We start from the raw sequence: 24942 nt of genomic DNA, 5'->3' as shown, positions 1-24942 counted from the left end.
CATGGAACCACTGACTCATGGAACCACTGAGTAATGGAACCCCTGACTCATGAAACCGCTGTTAATGGAACCCCTGACTCATGGAACCCCTGACTAATGGAACCCCTGACTCATGGAACCGCTGACTCATGAAACCCCTGACTAATGGAACCCATGACTAATGGAACCCCCGACTTCTGGAATCCCTGACTCATGGAACCTCTGACTCATGGAACCCCTGACTAATGGAACCTCTGACTAATGGAACCTCTGACTCATGAAACCCCTGACTCATGGAACCGCTGACTCATGAAACCCCTGACTAATGGAACCCATGACTAATGGAACCCCTGACTTCTGGAATCCCTGACTCATGGAACCTCTGACTCATGGAACCCCTGACTAATGGAACCTCTGACTCATGAAACCCATGACTAATGGAACCCCTGACTTCTGGAATCCCTGACTCATGGAACCTCTGACTCATGGAACCCCTGACTAATGGAACCTCTGACTAATGGAACCTCTGACTCATGAAACCCCTGACTCATGGAACCGCTGACTCATGAAACCCCTGACTAATGGAACCCCTGACTAATGGAACCCCTGACTTCTGGAATCCTTGACTCATGGAACCTCTGACTCATGGAACCCCTGACTCATGGAACCTCTGACTCATGGAACCTCTGACTCATGGAACCCCTGACTAATGGAACCCCTGACTCATGGAACCCCTGACTAATGGAACCCCTGACTAATGGAACCTCTGACTCAAGAAACCCCTGACTCATGGAACCCCTGACTCATGGAACCCCTGACTCATGGAACCCCTGACTCATGGAACCCCTGACTAATGGAACCTATGACTCATGGAACCCCTGACTAATGGAACCCCTGACTAATGGAACCCCTTACATACAGTGTGCTAGTATTGCAAACCATAATTACAAGGAAAACCTTGTAACCCTTTGCTAACCTCTATATAGCCTGTTATAACCTCTATGTAATTCTTTATAACATGTTATAACCTAAAAGTACCAGTTTGTGCTGTATGGTAATTGTGCCATTCTATTGTATTGTTGTGTATCGACCACCTCGTTTTCCATTTGCATTAAACATTGAGTTCCAACATCGACTGTGTCCCTGAGGCATATATACCACTGTGCTTGGCTATACTGTTGTTTAGTAATGGCTCTGTCAAACCCAGTGTTAGGGCCAAGGTTGTGACGCAAATGTGTAAGCGTGTGTGCATGCGTGACCCAAAATCCACACCGTATTTTTCATGGTACTTTGATGGGAAAATCCATTGTCTCCCATTGAAATATGTAAAGTAATGACAATCAGCGCTGGTAGCCTACACTCTTAGGAAAAAAGGTGCTATCTGGAACCTTAAAGGGGTTTTTGGCTATCCCCATAGGAGGACCCTTTAAAGAACCCTTTTTGTTTGCAGGAAGAACCATTTTGGCTTCCATGAAGAACCCTTTCTATAGAGGGTTCTACATGGAACCCAAAAGGGTTCTACCTGGAACCAAAAAGGGTTCTCCTATAGCGAGAACCTTTTTTCTAAGAGTGTATCGGTTAAGAGCATTGGGCCAGTAACCAAAAGGTTGCTTGTTCGAATCTGCCAATGTGCCCTTGAGCAAGGCACTTAATCTTAATTGCTACTGTAAGTCTCTCTGGATAAGAGTGTCTGCTAAATGACTATAATGTCATGTGTAATGTAGCCATCAAGCCCCTTTTCGCTTCACCATTTCAGAAACCATCCACCCATCAAGCCCTTTTTAGTTTCACCATTTCAGAAACCATCCACCCATCAAGCCCCTTTTAGTTTCAGCATTTCAGAAACCATCCACCCATCAAGCCCCTTTTAGTTTCACCATTTCAGAAACCATCCACCCATCAAGCCCCTTTTAGTTTCACCATTTCAGAAACCATCCACCCATCAAGCCCCTTTTAGTTTCACCATTTCAGAAACCATCCATCCATCAAGCCCCTTTTAGTTTCACAATTTCAGAAACCAGCCACCCATCAAGCCCCTTTTAGTTTCACCATTTCCGAAACCATCCACCCATCAAGCCCCTTTTAGTTTCAGCATTTCAGAAACCATCCACCCATCAAGCCCCTTTTAGTTTCACCATTTCAGAAACCATCCACCCATCAAGCCCCTTTTAGTTTCACCATTTCAGAAACCATCCACCCATCAAGCCCCTTTTAGTTTCAGCATTTCAGAAACCATCCACCCATCAAGCCCCTTTTAGTTTCACCATTTCAGACAAGGTTTACAAACGTTTATACCCAAATGTCAACTTAACGTCGATTACAACCCACACAACATTCTACTGTGTTTGTGTGTTTGATTGTAAACACACTCTTAAATGTACTTACTATAATTGACATATGTGGTTGTCTCACCTAGCTATCTTAACATAGCATTCTTAAAATGTAACTGTAAAATGTGAAGAAAGAAAATGATATATGCCAGTTTTGGTCAATTGGGTAGGCTAGAAGTGCTAGCCTACCCAATTGACTGTTTGTGTGTCTGTTGTGTGTTTGTACATTGCGATGCGTAATAACACTCTCACGTGGTATTGGCGTTTTGTTTGTTTGTGCCCCTGTAAAACACACACATCTCACCACCCCACCTTTATTTCTCTTGTTTCTTTTCTTTTTTTTGTCCTTGTAAATTTCCGTAACTCTAACACAAAAAGTGAGCTCTTTTAATATATAGAAAGAGCTTAACATTCTGACATGCACTTGTTGTTTCGGTTTTTTAAAAATGTTTTCTTTTTAGCTAACAACACCTAACAAAGGCAAAAATCTGAACAGAGAAAGTAAAAAATAAATTTAAAAAAAAGAACAAAAATTATAATAAAGAAACAATCAACAAAGAACTTTTGAAAACGTCCGTCTGTAGAGCGGAGTTTCATTTTCTAACAATATGCATTTCTGCCATGTTTGTTACTTTCATCATTACTTCATCTCAGAATATACTACTACAAAAATACTACTCAAATACTACTACATACATAAACAGCCTGGACTTGACCTCACAATAGTTTCTATAATTAAACAAAGTTACTGTGTTCCACGGCTGTTTTGTCCTTAACAATATTGCAATATACACTTAATAAGGTTTATATGTTTGTAGATGTTAAAATGTCCTTGATTAAACTACTTATCCAGAGAATGGCGAGAAAGGGAGGTATGTTGAAATGTACACATTTTTTTTTACAGTATTACTACTACTACAACAATATTATATAAATGCAAGCAAAATTAAAAATATATATATTTTTATCACTAAATACTACTACTAACCCGTTTGTAGCCATCACTTTATGATTATAAAGCATTCAAAAAATTGTATTCCATGTAAGTATATGGCTAGGTTTACACTGAAAAATCATTTTGGGAGTGTGTGTGTGTGTGTGTGAGGTGTGTTATTTAACTTTAACATCTATCCTGTGCCCCATACCTAAGTCTATACTTTCCCCCAAAATAATAGTAGCACAACATTAATATCTATACAACGTTAATAATACTAGCTAACCTGTCTAGTTTTTACAACGTTAATAATACTAGCTAACCTGTCTAGTTTTTACAACGTTAATAATACTAGCTAACCTGTCTAGTTTTTACAACGTTAATAATACTAGCTAACCTGTCTAGTTTTTACAACGTTAATAATACTAGCTAACCTGTCTAGTTTTTACAAAGTTAATAATACTAGCTAACCTGTCTAGTTTTTACAAAGTTAATAATACTAGCTAACCTGTCTAGTTTTTACAAAGTTAATAATACTAGCTAACCTGTCTAGTTTTTACAACGTTAATAATACTAGCTAACCTGTCTAGTTTGTACAACGTTAATAATACTAGCTAACCTGTCTAGTTTTTACAACGTTAATAATACTAGCTAACCTGTCTAGTTTATACAACGTTAATAATACTAGCTAACCTGTCTAGTTTTTACAACGTTAATAATACTAGCTAACCTGTCTAGTTTTTACAACGTTAATAATACTAGCTAACCTGTCTAGTTTTTACAACGTTAATAATACTAGCTAACCTGTCTAGTTTTTACAACGTTAATAATACTAGCTAACCTGTCTAGTTTATACAACGTTAATAATACTAGCTAACCTGTCTAGTTTTTACAACGTTAATAATACTAGCTAACCTGTCTAGTTTTTACAACGTTAATAATACTAGCTAACCTGTCTAGTTTTTACAACGTTAATAATACTAGCTAACCTGTCTAGTTTTTACAACGTTAATAATACTAGCTAACCTGTCTAGTTTTTACAACGTTAATCATACTAGCTAACCTGCCTAGCTTTGACAACTTAAAAAAATGCATAACTCAAATATTAGGTCAAAACAGGAATACGTATTGCCTTAGACAAAGTAAAAATGCACATCTTATTAATTAGCATCTTACGTATTGTCTTAAGACGTTTCTTAAGTATTATGCTGAGTGTGTTGGGACTCCGTGTAAACCTAGCCACATGTTTCTGTTCCATACCCATCGTCAATCCCCAACATACACACATTTTTGCATCCGAATTGGAGAGAAAAAAAAAACACATCCCATAGATCTCTCGTGGATTGTAAAGTCGTTTTTTAAAAGTATTGTATTTAAAATAGTTTTGCATCTCAGTCTCACAAAAAAAAATAGCTTCTGAAAAATAATAACAATCAAAAAACATAATAATACGTTTAAAAAATGAGAAAAAGAAAATTCTCCAAATCACCGCTTGAGAATAAGCAGAGAAAGTTGGGTATAAAATAAAATATTAAAATGAATAGAAGGACCAAGAAAAAAAAATGATAAATTTTTTCCAGATTACCAACATACCTTCAAATGGCATGACCACTGTATTCACCACCCCGACAGACACACAGCTGTGAATCCAATAAGAAGTCTCACTAAAATGATTTAAAACTGTAAAGTTACGAGATGAATGAATATATATCCTGTCTTTTATCTCACAGGATCTTGGTTATAACCTGTTATAACTGTGAGTCAATGACATATAGGCTTCAACGTACAATATATTTTACACTGTACTGTGCGTCCGTATATAATCGTGAAACTCTAGCGGATACTCAACAGCTGCAGCCATGTCAAGGAAAAAGGGCTAAATGAAAACTCCGGAACCATAACCTTTGCTCTATGACCTTTGACCTATGACCTTGGTGGTTCCGAGCAGGGGTCAAGGTCTGGGCATTTTCATCTAACCTAAATCTATATAAGCTATGTATGTTTATTCAGACATTGGTCATTTAGTTGGACCGCTATAGTGAAAGCTTGGCAAGGTAAGTGTGAATATTTTTTGTTGTTGAAAAATAAAAACAATCATGAGCCATGTCTTTGACCTCAGCTGTCTGTTTGTTTAATTTGATTATTCAGCGTATCCAGATATATCTAATCTCAAAATATCTCTAATTATTGTTAAATCTCTTTCAGGCTCAGCAATTATTGGAATCGGTCAATTTCTGCACAGGTACATTTAGGAGAATTTGTATAGTAGGTCGTACAGAGAAGCTGTGTTTGGACCTTGTTATCATAGATAACCCAAGCTGATTCTGATAACAATAATATATAGATTGACAGTTGGGTCTTTGCTGCGTTGCCTTGGGAGACCATCTGAGAAGTCTTTGGTACGACTTCAGACCCCAAAAACCCCAGTGTTCAGGTGGATTCCACCTTATAAAGGGAATAATATGCTGTTTCTTTTCTTTACATGTTTGGATGTGAAGAAGAAAGAAAGAAGGAAACGGAGTAAGAGTTTTCACTCAACATTACCTAAGGAATGAATGTGCTGGTGGACTATTTCATCACAAAGCTCTAATAACTTTGAATTGAATTGAATGAAAACCCACTGAATGACCATGTCTGGTGTTACACAGAAATCTACCCCCCCTTTACATGTGGTGTTACAGAAAAATCATTCCCCACATAAAACGTTTTCAGAACATGGGTGTGGAGACGTAACCAGAAACTATGTTTTAGTGTTTGTTTTTATCTTGCACATAGCATCTAAAATCTCTGTTCAAACGTACAAAATTACAATATGGTGTGTGTTGTTTTCTGCCCTTTAGATGGATCAATAGGCTTTTAGGTTATTTACAATGTACACACGAACGTGACCAGGCCACATATATTACAGTCAGATGATCATTTGGGTTGGATAACATGCATGTAGCACAGTTAGCATCATTAGCTATCACAACACTTGGGCTATACACATGGTCACAGATTGATAGGGTAGAAGGTCCAGCTGCGTTTCTCACCCATCGAAATAGAATTCCTAGAACGGCTATTCACATTCAAATCAACAGTAACAGCGGCCATGTTTCTATTCCTACGGTTTCTACCACTCCCATGTTCTTTACAGTATTTCGCATCAACAGTAACATAAGAGATAATTGCACAAGAGCACACATACAGTAGTTGTTCACAAAAGAGGCATCGGCATGGTGCAGTATGGCCAAGTAGTAAGATTAGATTTTTCTTTTTTTCTCACAATGGTTTTTTCTTCGTTTTTCCCTTAAGCAGGACATTAAGAAGAACATACTTCAAAAGCTTGTACCCACTGGTCAATTCCAGCTGCCTTTTCAGTTTTGTTGTGTCTTTCCAGTTTATTTTCAGTTTTGTTTTGATGGTGGTTTTAGTTGAATTTATAATTTGGCAAAGACTTTATATTTGCTAGTAGTCAGGCAATCAAGGGTTCATTTGTGCTTTTCTTCTTGATTCCTTTCCCAGGTTCAGACAACAATGGGGTCACAAAATTATCCTAATCTTTGTCATAGATTAAGATGTGTCTGAATACAGAGGGTTAAAAGAAGGAGAAATAAACAAATAAATGAATGGATGAAAAACCGAGAACAAAATGAAATATAAATTCAACAGCCCTTTCTGAAGTTGACAAGGCCATAATAAAACATGCATTAGGGTCTTTGCTTTTACTCATTTAGAAGATATAGAAAAATAGGATTATGAAAAAATAGTTTTCAAATGTGTTAAATGTGCAAGCGTGTGTGTGTGTGTGTGTGTGTGTGTACATCTACATTACTCGTGGCTACTCGATCCCAATAACTGGTCGAGACAGCTGTTTGAATCCATTCCACGCAGTCCTAGATCCTTATTAAACACCCAGCCAAAACCACTTTCACCAGCAGCAGCTTCCAACAGCCATAAAACCAGACAGTACTGTAGGTACCCATCTGTCTCTCTCCAAAACCCACAACAAGCATCTGAAAAACTCTCTCTCTTTTCCCTAACCTCTCCCCCTTCCCTCTTTTTCCTCTGCCCCTTCCCCCCGTTCTCTCTTTCGCAGAGTTGTTGCCCCAAATCTCGCCCTATTCCCTATGGGCCCTTGTTAAAAGTAGTACCCTACATAGGTAGCATGGTGCCATTTGGGACACACACAGACTTTCCATTCACAACCAGCTGAGAAATCTGTCTGAAAAGGGTCTCTGTGTCTCTCGCCGTGCAACCAGACACTGTGACACATCGACAGATTACACACACAGACACGCACTCACTCACACACACACACACACCCACACACATCTACACACGCACCCACACACACACAAATCTGAAACTCTAGCTAACTGTCGTCGTAGCCTCTTAAATGTCACTGGCTAAGCAGTAAGCAGTTTAGGAGAGGAATAGACTCTTCTGTCTGTGTATAAAGTGTGTGTGTGTGTGTGTGAGTGTGTTTTTAAGGGGCCTGTTACTGTATCATGTATCCTAATATCAGCAGGTGACGGGCCTTCAACTCCATCTCATGTGGAGTTAGCCTATAGATATAAATACAAACCTTGCTGGCTCTCACCTCACCATAGGGGATTCAACGATAAGCCAAATGTATTTTAGCTTGGAAAGGACACTGATTGTGCGTCCCAAATGGCACACTATTGCCTAGTGTGCACTATGTAGGGAACAGATGTTCACTCTGAACACAGAGTGCAAACAGAACAGCTTTAACTTGACTTCCTGGTTCTCTAGCTACCCATGGGCAGCAGGTGTAAAACATTGGTGACAGTCTATCACTCACAACGCTGACATTGAGACACACTGACTCTAGACCAGGGATCTCCAACGCTGTTCCTGGAGAGCGACTGTCCTCACGGATTTCACTCCAACCCTAAACCGGCGAACCTGATTCTAATAAACCAGCTGGTTGATAAGCTAAATCAGGTTAGTTACAACTAGGGTTAAAAGCTGCAGGAGGGTAGCTCTCCAGGAACAGGGTTGGAGAGCTCTGGTCTAGTCAGTGTCTCAATGTCAGCGTTGTGAGTGATAAATTGTCACCGGTGTTTTACACCTGCTGTCCATGGGTAGCTAGAGAACCAGGAAGTCATGTGCTCTGCCCTAGACACTAGAAGGGTACATAGTGTGGATACATAACAATGTAGTAGATATAAATAGTTTGACCGGCCTGGTCCTCTATTGTCATTCACCTCTCCCTACTGTTGCTATCTCTGTCTCGCCCATGTTTTTGTCTGAACTTTTACCCACATACTGTGCATGTGGGTTAAAGGTCAGACTCTACCGTGTGGAGCTTCATAGAGTGGTTATAAAGCATCTTAGCTTGGCGACAAAGCTTCATATACTTTTTCAGGGTTCTGTAACCTACTGTAACCATCCTTGCAATAAGAGACAGAGAGAAACTCCCTCATCTCCTCCTCCACAACACCCACACCATCCCTCCTTCCCTCTCTCCCTGACCTCTCCTTCCTCCATCCCCCTCATCTTTATGACCTCCACCTCCACCATTTCAGAAATGAGGGATGAGGGTTTCAGTTTACTCTCCCCTTCTTCACCACCAAGCATAGCCATAACTACTAAGACAAGCCACTATAATGGTCCGAGATCAGTACGTACTTCAGCCAAATTTGTCTGACTATCATAGACAGAGGAGTTGGCTAAAATGCAAACAGATCTGGGATCAGTCTATGTTATCAATAGAAGCTCATCTCTGAACTTCCTCCCGTCTGTTTAAACCACGTCACCATGGCACCTGTCACACTGTCTGTCAGACAAAATGCTAAGTACTGTAGCAACTCCCATTCATCTACTTCATCTCAGCTCCAGCTGTTTATAATACTGCAAGTGTGTCCGTATTCAAAATGACCAAATATAGATTTAAAGAGATTAAATGTGGTGCCGGTTTTAAGAACACAGTGAAAAGCGGTGAGGAATTCAAATGAAAATAATAGGATGGGTGGAATACAAGGTATATAAGAGGAAATCATTAGTATTTTTAAAAAGACACAAAGAACACCTGCATACATTTGTACAATTAGAGAACACAGAGTCACAGCTAAATGATAACCAGCCATCAAATGAAGTACGGTTTGTACATCAAACTTGATCCTTAATGTCTTAATTAATACAAATAAATATTTTTTTGGGGGAAAATATGATATTTATGTTTAATCAGCAAATATAGAACTAAGCATGCAATCAGATTCATAACGATAAATTATTCAATAATAGTTATTCGTCTGTCGCGGCAATGGACAAGCACAGTGCGCTTGAACTGATGACACACAGGGTGTTTAGTCTCAATCTAACGTTTGCTCCATAACGGTGGCTGATTAACATCGACCTTGACGACGATGACAGCGGGACAGAACACATCAAAACACACCAGCTGTTCAGTTAGAACTATGAATGACTGATGTCACATCCTTTCGGTTTCACTTCACCCTGCTGCCCTCCCCGACATTATCACAGCAGCAGAGAGCCAATGAATCGGCTGAACAAAGTGCTTACTTTACCGCCCTCAGACCGAGCTCCGACTCAATGGCAGCACAGTGCAGTAACAGTAACCTCATTGTGTTAAGAACCCCCTAATCAAGGGAGAGCATTAAATACCCTCCTCCTGGTTTAGTACATAACCATACAGTATCTTTCACATGTAAAATGCATGTCACATACTAATACACAGTGCTTTAGGAAACCCTTAAATATCGACCCTGTTCGTCATATCTATTCCCAAAGCTGTTGGTTCAACACCATTTGTTCTCTCGGCTGTGTGTGTGTGGAATGGGGGACAAGGGAGGAAGGAGAGTTCCCATTTTACAACAGTGGATGACTTGTACTGCTACATAATCTTTTAAGAGTGCCCGGAATTATTTTAATTCTGGAATGAGTCCGGATTTATCAGATTTGGAGCACTCTATAACCAATCAAATCTCCTTGGATCTCTGCCAAACATTCTCCTTCGAGCTTTCCCTCAAACACACAAAACATACCTTTAAGAACAAGACAAAAGACACCTACAGTACTGCATCTTATTTCAACATTCACATCCCCCTGAAACACTGTGCATATATCTGCATGTCAAATATAGAAATATACAGTACAGAAATATACCAGGTGACAAACCACCAATTCACCAGACAACAATTAAGATAAAAACCATCATGTCTAGTCCGTATGAAGATGGAGGTGGGATATAGTCTTTACTGGATGGGTATGTTGAGGACTGAGGCAGTTTGAATGACAACAACCTTGTCTCTATCGTAGTAGTGGATACAACATTGATTAGAACATGTTGTTGGGTGGGTAAGTAGTGGGCATTTGGGCAATAGATTGCATGGGCGTGGTGAGGCTGTGGGAATAGTTTTAAAGTTTTTAATACATGTCTCTGTGCATCATATCAAAGATTGTGTTCACCCTCCAACCAAATACCCTCCAACCTGTCGTATCCCTGGACGTGCGGTGTGTACTGGTATCCATTTTAGCCATATGGTCTTGGAAAGCCATTGGATCAGTTGATCTGTGGACTCTGCAGGGTATATCGGCAGTCATACAATACAACACTGTGTGTCTGTGACCATGCAAAGTCCACTACCACCACTAACACCAACACCACCGTGACACTGTGGAATTATATAATCACATTCCCCACTCGCACTCAGATGCTTTTAACAACTGAAAGCTCCATCTTTACCATGGCGAGATAAGGAGAACATGAAGTAACAGTACAACTGCTTTCCATTTGCCAATCGTGCAGTCCGACAGACACAGGTATGGGGTGTGGACTGGACTGGAGTTTTTCAAATGTTTTTAAAATCAAAGAGACAAATTAGCTCATATTCTCCCATCTCAGTGACCTTTTTGTAAATACACTGAGCTCTATTCATTAAATGTCCAACCACCACCAAGGTAAATTCAAAATGACTACTCTCGTGTTGTGGCGTAGCCTACGAAGCCAACATCTGAATTGTTCAAACCAGCTTTAAAAAAATAGGGAGAAATTTAACTAGGCGGTTTTCTGAACAATACGTTTGGTAAATCACCTGGTCTTGTGGGCACACACTAGCAGCAGGAAAGCACACTCTCCAAGATCATTTACATACACCAGATGGTCGGCATGGATACGACAGTGCATCCAGGGAACCTTAGCTTTGACCAGCCAAGAGATTTAGATAACCTACATAGTGATGTTTTAAACTCAGTGGCTTTAAATTGGTCTTCAATCTATTCATGAGGAGAGATGGAAAGAGAGAGGGGTTGTATGGGCTTGTGAGGAAAAGCTCCACCTTCCCATATGATGGAGAACTTCTTAGATATGATTTGATTGGGGGGTTTCATGTGGGGTTTCGTACGTTGTGTAGGGGAATGCCTTTAGAGACAAGGGTGGTGTGGTGTAGGAATGATTGTGTACTACTTCTTCTCTTCGCCACTGAAGTCAGGCTACTCACATCTTCATCTTCATCTTTGGCTTCCTCACGACTCGCCACAGCAAAAGAAGGGGGGTCAGTCCATGTTTGCTTCTTCGATCGGTGAAAAAAATAGGAAGTGCTTCTCAGAGAACTGAGAAAATCATTGTCAGCCTTGACAAAGTATTGTTTTGTTGGTTTGAAGAATATGGAATCCGGTATGTAATTTGCTTCATTCTTCATTCCACTTTCTCCAGGCATCTCATCCATCGTCCGATATTGATCCAGTCCTAAATCCTTCATTTATCATGGGTGAGTGCGTTCATCCTTTAGAGTCAGGGAAAGACAGGCAAACCACTGATCAGTCTACCAAAAAATAAAAAGCTATTCTCTTCCTCCGTCCATTTCATCCTTTACAACAAGGTCCCTTTTACAACGAGGGCAGGTTGGAGTCAGTGAAGTGGCCAGTAACTGATCTGTAGTGGTTTTAGTCTCAAGTTGGGGGTTGCAATGTAGGCTCGTTCAGTGCTACATAGTGTCAAGGGCATCATGTCTTAAAGGGAACGTTCAAGAGCCGAAAGCTTATAAAGCTTCTTAGAGTGGCTATGAAGCTTAGTAGAGTGGTTAGGAAACTTTCGAGAGCAAAGGGTGTCCCATTTGCTTATCTGAGCTCTGATCATGTCCCAAAGCTTATGAAGCTTCTTAGGGTAGCTATGGAGCTTCATAGAGGGGTTATGAAGCATCTTAGAGTGGCTACGAAGCTTAAAATGGTTTCAGAGGGCTGTTTCACAGCATGTCTGATGACTGAGTCTATGTTGATGAGGGACTACAATTCAGTCTTTACAAAGGTTGTCAGCTAATATTTGCGATGGCGACATTTACCATGGAAATATTTCTCTAGCTACTGAACAATGTTGTTAATGTTAAGTCAATCAGAACTACATTAGTTAAATTGTTTTAGTCTTTGTGGTTTACTATAAAGTAAGTACAGCTCCCTTTTTCACACTACTAGCAATGTACTATAGAGTAAGCTTGGATTGCACATTAAGTATTAGAAAGCCTCCAGAAAGCTTCTGCTGATAATATATTACCTCTTTAGATACTACGGTTGCATTCAAGTACACGAGGAAAAGTAACAATAAATTAGCAATATGATTAAGTGCTTAAAAACATAAAAACAAAACAACTGAGCAATTGTTTAAAAAAAAAAGAAATTGTTTAAATGCAAACTGGCCATGTTTTAGTGTTATAAGCTAAGTGTAATTATAGCTGTTTCGTTTCAGCCATTTTGTGTGAATTATAAGCGTGCAAATGCTCTGTAAGATTCACTGAAGGGCTATTGTTTGTTGGACAGTATTTGGGGATACGGTGTTGGATAGATTAGGTCCATAAGGATTTCTACCGTTACCAAGGGAGTGATGCGTTCTGAATCAGTTATATTCTGTTATTTCTAAAAGTTAAAACGACTCCTCTCCTCCTCCCGTCATCACTTGCACTTTAGCACAACAGCCCATATGGTTTCATAAAGTGCCTCAAGAGTTGTGCAGACTTATTTGCAATTCAGAATGTGTACATATTTATACTTTATATTTACATTAAAAGGATTGAAAGGCATGATATTCTCCAAGCTAGCTTGCATTTGTCTTTTTTTCTTTTTTAAAGGAATAACATTAGCATCCTGTTGTTAAGAGCTAGATTTGTTTAAATGACTGAATGGTTAAAAAAAAAACGGTGAGAAGCTAATTCAAACTAATTAGTCAAAAGTTTTTCATGTAGCTGCCTTTTTTTGTGTAAAATATTTCTGTATGCGGTAGTGTTCAAATCAAACATATTGCAAATATTATGCAGCTTCTGAGGTGTTTCGCTATAGTTGCTTAGCGAGGTTGTTGCCAATCCTTCTGAAGTTTCTTGGGGAAATTTTCCATTTCATTTTCTAAAGAGAATGAGGTTCATTCGTTCATTGGGTCTCTGGAAACTTTTAAAATGATTTCATGTTACTTCTTCTTCCATCTTGTCTCTCCTCTTCCTCCTTCCTCTTCCTCCGGGCTACACGACATCCGACTCGACCACGCATTGCTCCGTGTATTCCTTCACCAGCTCCACATTCAGTGTCTGGCAACAGAACTCGGCCATGGGTTTCCACATGGGAGGATCCAGGAACATCTGGCACATGACGTGCCCCTTCAGGGTGGTGGCGTGGCGCCTCAGGTGACTCAGGAACTGATGGAGCACCAGGCCTATGTCCTTGCCGAACACGTCGATGTTGAGGTAGTACGTGTCCGTCCCAACTCCGCGAGGACCTCCAGGAACCCAGAAGGGGTGGGTGCACAGGCTGGCCACAGTGGGGGTGTAGCGGTCGTCCACCATCCAGTCGATGTCCTTGAATTAATCAATTCAGCAATTTTATTTGAGAAATGTGAAATACATATAGAGTTGCCCCAGCCATGGGAGTACGACAATACATCAAAAAATCAGCAATGATTAAAAACACAAATTTTTATGAAAGTTTCCAGAAGTTTGCAATCCTAAAGCATGATAAAGTCAACTGACTTATTTCCATTGTGGTCCTCCTGTGATTATAATCTTACCTTCTTCAGAAGAATGACCATGTTGCTGGGCACTGGCTTGAACGGCTGCCAGTCCTGGACGATGGTAGCGTTGGGGAGCACGTTGGACATCAGGCCCGAGTTGAGGAACATCTGGTGGGCCTCGTTGAGGTCCAGAAGGACAGGGGGAACCAGAGGGGTGTCAGAACCCTGGGGGGTACCTTCGGAGTAGGTGGGGAGGGTCACAACCGGTCCCAGTTCGGAGAGCCGGAGCTTGAGATGTTCAGCGTTGAAGCGAACCAGCAGTATGCCCTTAGGGAGAAAGGAAATGGTCAAATGGTGTAGGGTAAAGAGATGCTTGTATGGTTGGATAATAGACTGTGAATCACATAATGAAGCATTGTGAAAGGTTAAATCTGTCATTTTGGTAAAACATGCTTCCCTGACAATTCTTTGTAAACTGCAAAAGTAGATTTGAGTTATAATGGCTTGACTCAGGTCTGAGTCTAGTCACAAATATAACGACTATAGAAATAACTAGAAACAAAATTGACAACTTGGAATACTTGACTTATGGTACAAATCCATCAATTAACCAATCAACTTAGCAATTAACCAATCAACCAAGCAATTAACCAATCAACCAAGCAATTAAATAATCAACCAATACCTACCTGTTTGGTGATGAGGCGGTACTTCTGGAAGTCCTTGGGCCCCAGCTGGTCGTCACGGGTCAGCCTGGTCACCTTCACCTCAGGCCACTTGGACTTGACCAGTTGAGAGCAGAACCGCAGCAGCACCCCTGCCACGCCCTTCCCCCTTTCCTGGGGGGCCACACGTAACCCCTCCACCAGCATGGTCTCACCATCGTCAATCACACACACCGACTCCAGGGCAATCTGTTGAGGGAAGATGGGAGAAATGAAGAAGAGAGGGATAAAGGAGATGGGGAAGAAAGGAGAGGGGAAAATAAAAACAAAGGGAGATTATGAACAACTGAATAAATACATTTTGTGAGTCATTTTCTTGTCATTTTTTCATGGTTGTTTCTAGGTAATAGAACTCTCAATGGTTCCAAAGTAGAACAGGTTCCTTAAGGACTCTTCTAACATGGATTCTATTTCTATGGTAACACCCGTGTAATGCTCTTGTCACTCCTTCTCACAACACTTTGCCCTGCTTGCGTGCAAAGCAGTAGTGTGGCGGCAGGTTGGTCTCGGACAGCCAGGTGATGTAGCAGATACTGGTAGCTTCTAATACAGCCCTTATAATGGCCTTATAAACATGCTATAACACATTTATAACACTCTTTAATAACCATTTTTCACCACTTTGACCTGCTTACGTGCCAGTATGACGGTGCGGTTGCGCTCGGACAGCCATGCTTGTTAGCGTTCATAACACTCTTATAACACCCGTAATAGAACCCTTATACACATGCTATAACAGGTTTATGACACACTTTATAACCTTTTCTCACCACTTTGCCCTGCTTGCGGGCCAGTATGACAGTGCGGTTGGACTCGGATAGCCAGGCGGTGTAGCGGGTCGGTAGGTAGTCCAGCCCTCCGTAGATGTCTTGGCTTATGGCCATGATCTCATCAAAGTCCTCCTCCGTCGCCACGGTGAACTGCAGGCCTGTCTGGGGCGGAGTCTCGGGGAGCTGGGGGCGGGGCAGGCTGTTCTCAATCTTCATCCTTACAGCTGGGGGGGAAGCGAGGGAGGAGAAGGGAGGAGAAAGAAAGGGAGGAGGAGAAAAGAAAGGAAAGAGAAAGTGGGGATGGAGGAAAGGAAAAGGGTTAGAGAAGGAAGATGAAGGAGAGAAAGGGAGTGAGAGAGAAAGGTGGAAAAAGGCAAGAGAGAGAGATAGATCGATGAAGAGATGGGGAAGAGAGAGGATAGGAATGAGGGAGAGTAGATTGAGAGGGAGAGAGATTGATAGAGATGGGGTAGAGAGAGGATAGAAATGAGGGAGAGAGATCGATAGAGATGGGGAAGAGAGAGGATAGGAATGAGGGAGAGTAGATTGAGAGGGAGAGAGATTGATAGAGATGGGGTAGAGAGAGGATAGGAATGAGGGAGAGAGATCGATAGAGATGGGGAAGAGAGAGGATAGGAATGAGGGAGAGATTGATAGAGATGGGGAAGAGAGAGAGGATAGGAATGAGGGAGAGAGATCGATAGAGATGGGGAAGAGAGAGGATAGGAATGAGGGAGAGATTGATAGAGATGGGGAAGAGAGAGGATAGGAATGAGGGAGAGAGATTGATAGAGATAGGGAAGAGAGAGGATAGGAATGAGGGAGAGATTGAGAGGGAGAGAGATTGATGGAGATGGGGAAGAGAGAGGATATGAATGAGGGAGAGAGTAGATTGAGAGGGAGAGAGATTGATAGAGATGTGGTAGAGAGAGGATAGGAATGATGGAGAGAGTAGATTGAGAGGGAGAGAGATTGATAGAGATGGAGAAGAGAGAGGATAGGAATGAGGGAGAGAGTAGATTGAGAGGGAGAGAGATTGATAGAGATGGGGAAGAGAGAGGATAGGAATGAGGGAGAGAGTAGATTGAGAGGGAGAAGAGAGAGGATAGGAATGAGGGAGAGAGTAGATTGAGAGGGGGAGAGATTGATAGAGATTGGGAAGAGAGAGGATAGGAATGAGGGAGAGAGTAGATTGAGAGGGGGAGAGATTGATAGAGATGGGGAAGAGAGAGGATAGGAATGAGGGAGAGAGTAGATTGAGACGGGGCGAGAGAGAAAGATAAAGGTAAAGAGAGTGGGACCAAGAGTAGGAGTATAAAGGAAATGGATTGGATTACACATCTGTTGCTGTAAATGAGAATATGATCTCATTCAATTAATCTGGCAAAGAGTATATATATTTGTCGCTTTATGCCTACAAATCTAGGATCTTAATTTGATTACCCTGATGCAGGAGATCTGTAATGCAGGAAATGTAAAACCTGTAGTGTTTTTGAGGTTTAAAAAGGCTTCTGAAGTTTGTAATTTTTTTGTAATTTTCCCTTCCAAAAAAGTCTATCAACCCCTACAAAAATATCCATAAATTATAATCCACTTAGACGGCATTTACACAGGCAGCCCAATTCTGATCTTTTTCCACTAATTGGTATTTTGACCAATCGGATCAGCTCTTTTGCCCATAATTGGGCCAAAAAAATCTGAATTAGGCTGCCTGTAATGGTTTTCCTCCTCTTAGTCTGAAGAGGAGAGGCAAGAAGTATCGGAGGACCAATATGCGGCGTGATAAGTGTCCATGGTTGTTTATTAAACACATAAACTGAACACTCCATACAAAACAATAAACGTAACGTGAATAACGAAAACAGTACCGTGTGGTGTAAAACACCGACACGGAAACAACCACCCACCAAACAACAGTGAAACCCAGGCTACCTAAGTATGATCCTCAATCAGAGACAACTAACGACACCTGCCTCTGATTGAGAACCATACTAGGCCGAAACATAGAAAAACAACCTAGACACACAAAACATAGAATGGCCACCCAACTCACGTCCTGACCAACTAAAACAAACAATTAACACAATAACTAGGGTCAGAACGTGACACTGCCTGTGTACGTGCAGACATAATAATTCACATTTTCTGTTCCTGCAAAATGATTTTTCTGCTGTAGCAAACTGGCTGAAATTAAGATCCTACATCTGTACTCATGATTTCCAGGTGTGGGTTGATGGTCACTTTATACTGAATGTTATGGATTATTCTCATATCTGTTGATAGTGATTTTATTTTTGACCTTTATTTAACTATTCAAGTCAGAATACATTCTTATTCCAATGACAGCCTAGGAACAGTGGGTGAACTACCTTGTACAGGGGCAGAACAACAGATTTTCACCTTCTCAGCTCAGAGATTCATCCAACGCTCTAACCACTAGACTACCTGCCGCATAATGTGGAGGTACAAGGACAGGGGACACACTGATTATACACTGCTGATAGTGTTGAATGGCATCAATACATTATGTCACCCATTTCAGGAAACTAGGCATATGTCACAGGTGACAAGAGCCATTTGAACACAATCTTTTTTAAATACATTTTTCTATGTGTTTTTTAGCATAAATGCCTTCTAGAACATGTGAACTTTCATGTGCCTAACTAACAAACTTGTATTAAATCTGTAAATTCAAATAAAATTGTTAAATTACGAGCCTAGCTGGTTTAGCCACAGAAAAAGTCAGCAACCTTCCCACTAAGCAAGATTGGCTAAGATAATGAGGGGGCTGGACATGCCGAAGGATGAGTTCAGATTGGTCTGCTATATAGCACGCTTCTGTCTAGTTGAGCTGGTCAGTACGTCTTGGTAATCCTGTCTAATGCAGCTTTTTTTTTAAATGTATCGTGTAATAAAACTGCATAAGTGTTGCTCTCCACTTTCTGGAGGAACGAGTTTTGAAATCAGTGGAATTCGAATATGATAGCTAAGGAGATGGAGAAAACACCTGTCTCCGGATTACATCTTCAAACTAAGGGCAACCATGGCATCTGTGACAGGGAGAAGCATCCAACCATGATGTATATGGGTAAAATAGTCTAGCTAGCTGCATTTTCAGATATTACATGTTTATAATTTTGACAAAGTAATTTTCATTTAAAGTTAAAGTGTACTGTTAGCTAGCGAGCTGATGTTAGCTGACTGGCTCACTAGCTAACGGTACGTTTACAATGTTATTATTCGTATCTCAGAGCCTTGATTTGGTCTTATGTACTGTATAAATATTTGAAATTGTGTTTTTTACATTGGATAAAAGCAGAGACACAGAGCTACAATGGGAAAGCAATTCTGCTTTGAAAGTTGATGAACTTGTAACCTCACTTTTGAGAAAATGGCCTTAGAATGTTTTGGTACCTACTGGAGAGCTCTTCTTTGTCTACCCCCATTCAGCATCGTTCACACCCTCTTTAGTTCAACCAATCTCTTTAAGGGTTGATGCGAGCGTTCTGTCCTAACAACAGCAGTCAAGCTCCCAAGCTAACTAGCTAACAGTTGTCGTTGACATTCTATTACAATGGACACTTGCATAGTGGAGTCTTTTGTTAAGACATGTAGCTAGCTAGCTGAACAATGAGCCATAATCCCAACTCATGATGTTACTACCCTGCATGAATCTACAGGTAGCTAACCAACCAGGTTCAATGTTAGCTAGCTAACAGTTAGCTAACTAACATTAGACTATAACTAGCCAAGCAAATAGCTCTGAGATACAAGTAATAAGATCATACACGTAATGTTAGCTAGCTATCTAACAGTACACTTTAACTTGAAATGAAAAGACTTCATGTCAAAATTTGAAACTTGTAATATTTGAAAATGTAGCTTACCCGGGGTCGGAAATCGGAGTAGATAGCCAGTGCGAATTTACCAGCTACGTCTATCAACAGTTGTCACAGTAACATTCTATTGAAATGGATACTTGCATAGTGGAGTCTTTTGATAAGACATGTAGCTAGCTAGCTAGCTAAACAATTAACCATAATCACAACTCATGACCTTACTACCCTGCGTGAATCTGCAGGTAGCTAACCAACCAGGTTCAATGTTAGCTAGCTAACATTAGGCTATAACTAGCCAAGCAAAATGTATAACAGTGAAAACTCAGTGTGTCCTCTGTCCTTGTACCTCCAGTCTGGCATCAATCACACTCTTAGAAAAAAGGGTTCCTAAAGGGTTCTTCGGATGTCCCCGTAGGGTAACCATTTTTGGTTCCAGGGAGATCATTTTTGGTTCCACATAGGTTCCATGTGGAACCCTCTGTGGAAAGGGTCCTACATGGAAATCAAAAGGGTTCTACCAGGAACCAAAAAGGTTCTACCTGGAACCAAAAAGGGTTGTTCAAATGGTTCTCCTATGGGTTCTAGATAGCACCTTTTTTCTCTAGGAATGTGTTTTGACCACAGTGGGTCTTGGTCAGGAAAAACACAGACAACACAACCCTTAACCACACAGACAACAGGACTCCTAACCACACAGACAACAGGACCCCCTAACCACACAGACAACACAACCTCTAACCACACAGACAGCACGAACCCTAACCACACAGACGGCACTAGTGTAGTTTCTGGTCTGGTCATTGTCAGGATGCAGGGCCACTTTGCCTGTCCAGTTTGGCACCAGTTTGCATGTGGCACGGAATGAGGAGACTGGCATCTGTCCCCCTCCCACTCCTCTCTACCAACCCCCTACCCCCCTAATCCCTTTTGGTAACCTCTTTGGATTCCTCAGAAAACACAGTCTCACTCGGAAAACAAACACATTTCTCCAGGCTTTTGAAAAAAAGGTGGCGAGACGGGCGAGAGGAGCGGAGGGATCAGGTCGTTGGAATGTGATTCCAGAAAGGTGCAGAGAAGCTTGGGCAGTTAAAGACTGTCTGTATGTGTGTGTGGGTGTGTCTCTGTCCATGTGTGTGTCTCTGTCTCCGTCTGTGTGTTCTCAGCCCCATGCATGCATGGACAGTCAGCGTTAGTTGGCCCCAGGGGGAATGAGGCTTCTAGCTGACGCGGTGAAGCAGGGCCGGACATTTCTGATAATCTGTCGATGGGAGATGTGAGTCTGGAGAAGGGGCGGCGGGGCGGGGGGGGGGGGGGGGGAGAGGCCGGAACGCCTGCATGAGACAGAGAAAACACTGTCTCGCCCCACCAGATCCCAACTCTCTCTCTCTCTCTCTTTCTCTCTGGTACTTTTCCATCAACTGGCATGCACAGACATGGTGCCGTCAACAATGTGTATAAACCCAGGATGACTGAATTGAAGCCACTGTGCAGCCATCTTGGTACTCCTCAATTGTAAAAAAAAATATGTGTTGGAAGCTATAGAAAGGCTTTTATTAATATCTATATTTGTTTATTCTATTACAGACACCTTAATGCATATTTTTACATTATTACATTATATTATGTAAGATAAACATAAAAAATATATATACAGTGCATTCGGAAAGTATTCAGACGGCTTGACTTTATCCACATTTTGTTACGTTACAGCCTTACATTAAAATGTATTACATTTTATTTTTTCCCTCATCAATCTACATACAATTGACAAAGAAAAACAGGTTTTTCGATTTTTTTTTTTACAAATGTATAAAAATTCAAAACTGAAATATCACATTTACATAAGTATTCAGACCCTTTACTCAGTATTTTGTTGAAGCAACTTTGGCAGCGATTACAGCATCAAGTCTTCTTGGGTATGACGCCACAAGCTTGGCACACCTGTATTTGGGGAGTTTCTCCCAACCTTCTCTGCAGATCCTCTCAAGCTACACTACTGGTCAAAAGTCTTAGAACACCAACTCATTCAAGGGTTTTTCTTCATTTTTACTATTTTCTACATTGTAGAATAATAGTGAAGACATCAAAACTATGAAATAACACATATGGAATCATGTAGTAACCAAAAAGTGTTCAACAAATCAAAATATATTTTATATTTGAGATTCTTCAAATAGCCACCATTCTCTCAACTAGCTTCACCTGTAATGCTTTTCCAACAGTCTTGAAGGAGTTCCCACATATGATGAGCACTTGTTAGCTGATTTACCTTAACTCTGCAGTCCGACTCATACCAAACCATCTCAATTTGGTTGAGGTCAGGGGATTGAGGAGGCAAAGACAATGACACGGCGATTAGAACCAAAAATCTTAACTTTGGACTCCAGACCAAAGGACACATGTCCACCGGTCTAATGTCCATTGCTTGTGTTTCTTGACCCAAACAATTCTCTTCTTCTTATTGGTGTCTTTTAGTAGTGGTTTCTTTGCAGAAATTTGGCTTGATTCACACAGCCTCCTCTGAATAGTTGATGTATTTGGGCTGCAATTTCTGAGGCTGGTAACTCTAATGAACTTATCCTCTGCAGCAGTGGTAACTCTGGGTCTTCCATTCCTGTGGGGGTCCTCATGAGAGTCAGTTTCATTATATCGCTTGATGGTTTTTGCGGCTGCACTTGAAGAAACTTTAAAAGATCTTGAAATGTTCGGGATTAACTGACCTTCATGTTTTAAAATAATGATGGACTGTCATTTCTCTTTGCTTATATGACATGTTCTTGCCATGATATGGACTGGTCACAACACAACTGAATGGCTCAAATGCATTAAGGAAATATATTCCAGAAATGAACTTTTAAGAAGGCACTCCTGTTAATTGAAATGCATTCCAGGTGACTACCTCATGAAGCTGGTTGAGAAAATGCTAAGAGTGTTCAAAGCTGTGTCGTGGAAATTCTAATCTGTAATGAGGTCAATCATCAATCAGGATATTACTTTATTTAAAATGTATTCATAAGGAAAGCATAGAGCAATTGCTTCTATAATGATGAGGCTTGTGGGCTCAACACTTCCAAGTGTTGTGACGAGTACCTCTGACATAGGAAGAATACAAATATATTTTATAGAAAAGATACGCCCTTTTAATCTTCAATACAAACAACAGATGTATGGAATGGGTCACAAGGTAAAACTTGATATATGAGAAAGGAGTATCCGGCAGCCAGATAGCATTTGCTATGAAGACTGTTCTAATTGTTCAGTTTGGCCCCTAAGACGTGGCTCCGATCTCGTTCCTGGTACTTCATAGCACAGAAACACCAACTCATTCTATGGCATAGATCGATTGTCAACTCCAGATACTCCCATCTCAAGTAAAACCTCTTCTTGACCACACACCTGGACAAGCTGACTGAGGGGAGTGAGCCTCTAGGTCATACACTACCCCAGGATAGGTGCAACATCAGAGATGACATACAATGGTTCCAGACACTACCACAAACATCTTTTCTTAGACATTATCTACTCCAAGGCCAAAGGAGGGAGTGACAAGCACACAGACATTGTGGAGACAAGTAATTGGTTCCCCATTAATCACACCATCCCTTCACATGGTTTAGAATAGGTAAAGACACATTCACATGGTTTAGAATAGGTACAGACACATTCACATGGTTTAGAATAGGTAAAGACACATTCACATGGTTTAGAATAGGTAAAGACACATTCACATGGTTTAGAATAGGTAAAGACACATTCACATGGTTTAGAATAGGTACAGACACATTCACATGGTTTAGAATAGGTAGAGACACATTCACATGGTTTAGAATAGGTACAGACACATTCACATGGTTTAGAATAGGTACAGACACATTCACATGGTTTAGAATAGGTAAAGACACATTCACATGGTTTAGAATAGGTAAAGACACATTCACATGGTTTAGAATAGGTAAAGACACATTCACATGGTTTAGAATAGGTAAAGACACATTCACATGGTTTAGAATAGGTAAAGACACATTCACATGGTTTAGAATAGGTACAGACACATTCACATGGTTTAGAATAGGTAAAGACACATTCACATGGTTTAGAATAGGTACAGACACATTCACATGGTTTAGAATAGGTACAGACACATTCACATGGTTTAGAATAGGTACAGACACATTCACATGGTTTAGAATAGGTACAGACACATTCACATGGTTTAGAATAGGTAGAGACACATTCACATGGTTTAGAATAGGTACAGACACATTCACATGGTTTAGAATAGGTAGAGACACATTCACATGGTTTAGAATAGGTACAGACACATTCACATGGTTTAGAATAGGTAGAGACACATTCACATGGTTTAGAATAGGTAAAGACACATTCACATGGTTTAGAATAGGTACAGACACATTCACATGGTTTAGAATAGGTACAGACACATTCACATGGTTTAGAATAGGTACAGACACATTCACATGGTTTAGAATAGGTAAAGACACATTCACATGGTTTAGAATAGGTAAAGACACATTCACATGGTTTAGAATAGGTACAGACACATTCACATGGTTTAGAATAGGTAAAGACACATTCACATGGTTTAGAATAGGTAAAGACACATTCACATGGTTTAGAATAGGTACAGACACATTCACATGGTTTAGAATAGGTAAAGACACATTCACATGGTTTAGAATAGGTAAAGACACATTCACATGGTTTAGAATAGGTAAAGACACATTCACATGGTTTAGAATAGGTACAGACACATTCACATGGTTTAGAATAGGTAAAGACACATTCACATGGTTTAGAATAGGTAAAGACACATTCACATGGTTTAGAATAGGTAGAGACACATTCACATGGTTTAGAATAGGTAAAGACACATTCACATGGTTTAGAATAGGTAAAGACACATTCACATGGTTTAGAATAGGTAAAGACACATTCACATGGTTTAGAATAGGTAAAGACACATTCACATGGTTTAGAATAGGTACAGACACATTCACATGGTTTAGAATAGGTAAAGACACACTCACATGGTTTAGAATAGGTAAAGACACATTCACATGGTTTAGAATAGGTAAAGACACACTCACATGGTTTAGAATAGGTAAAGACACATGCACATGGTTTAGAATAGGTAAAGACACATTCACATGGTTTAGAATAGGTAAAGACACATTCACATGGTTTAGAATAGGTAAAGACACATTCACATGGTTTAGAATAGGTAAAGACACATTCACATGGTTTAGAATAGGTACAGACACATTCACATGGTTTAGAATAGGTACAGACACATTCACATGGTTTAGAATAGGTAAAGACACATTCACATGGTTTAGAATAGGTAGAGACACATTCACATGGTTTAGAATAGGTACAGACACATTCACATG

At 40.5% G+C, this 24942-nt stretch overlaps 1 protein-coding gene across 1 annotated transcript in view; it reads right to left on the bottom strand.

The window, feature by feature from the left end:
- Window positions 1–2682: 2682 nt before the first annotated feature.
- LOC115120381 (histidine N-acetyltransferase-like) overlaps window positions 2683–24942 on the bottom strand; it is a 41778-nt gene continuing 19518 nt past the window's right edge. The window contains exons 2-5 of the mRNA XM_065025310.1: window positions 15693–15916; window positions 14887–15111; window positions 14255–14524; window positions 2683–14045 (exon numbers count right to left, since the gene is read on the bottom strand). Of these exons, the coding sequence (XP_064881382.1) occupies window positions 13713–14045; window positions 14255–14524; window positions 14887–15111; window positions 15693–15908 (1044 nt within the window). The 5' untranslated portion in view covers window positions 15909–15916 and the 3' untranslated portion in view covers window positions 2683–13712. The remainder of the gene's footprint in view (window positions 14046–14254; window positions 14525–14886; window positions 15112–15692; window positions 15917–24942) is intronic.

The sequence above is a fragment of the Oncorhynchus nerka genome, linkage group LG12 (genome assembly GCF_034236695.1).
Source record: "Oncorhynchus nerka isolate Pitt River linkage group LG12, Oner_Uvic_2.0, whole genome shotgun sequence".
Taxonomy (NCBI): Eukaryota; Metazoa; Chordata; class Actinopteri; order Salmoniformes; family Salmonidae; genus Oncorhynchus; species Oncorhynchus nerka.
Note: the sequence above shows the minus strand (reverse complement) of the source record. Positions and strands in the feature narration are given on the sequence as shown.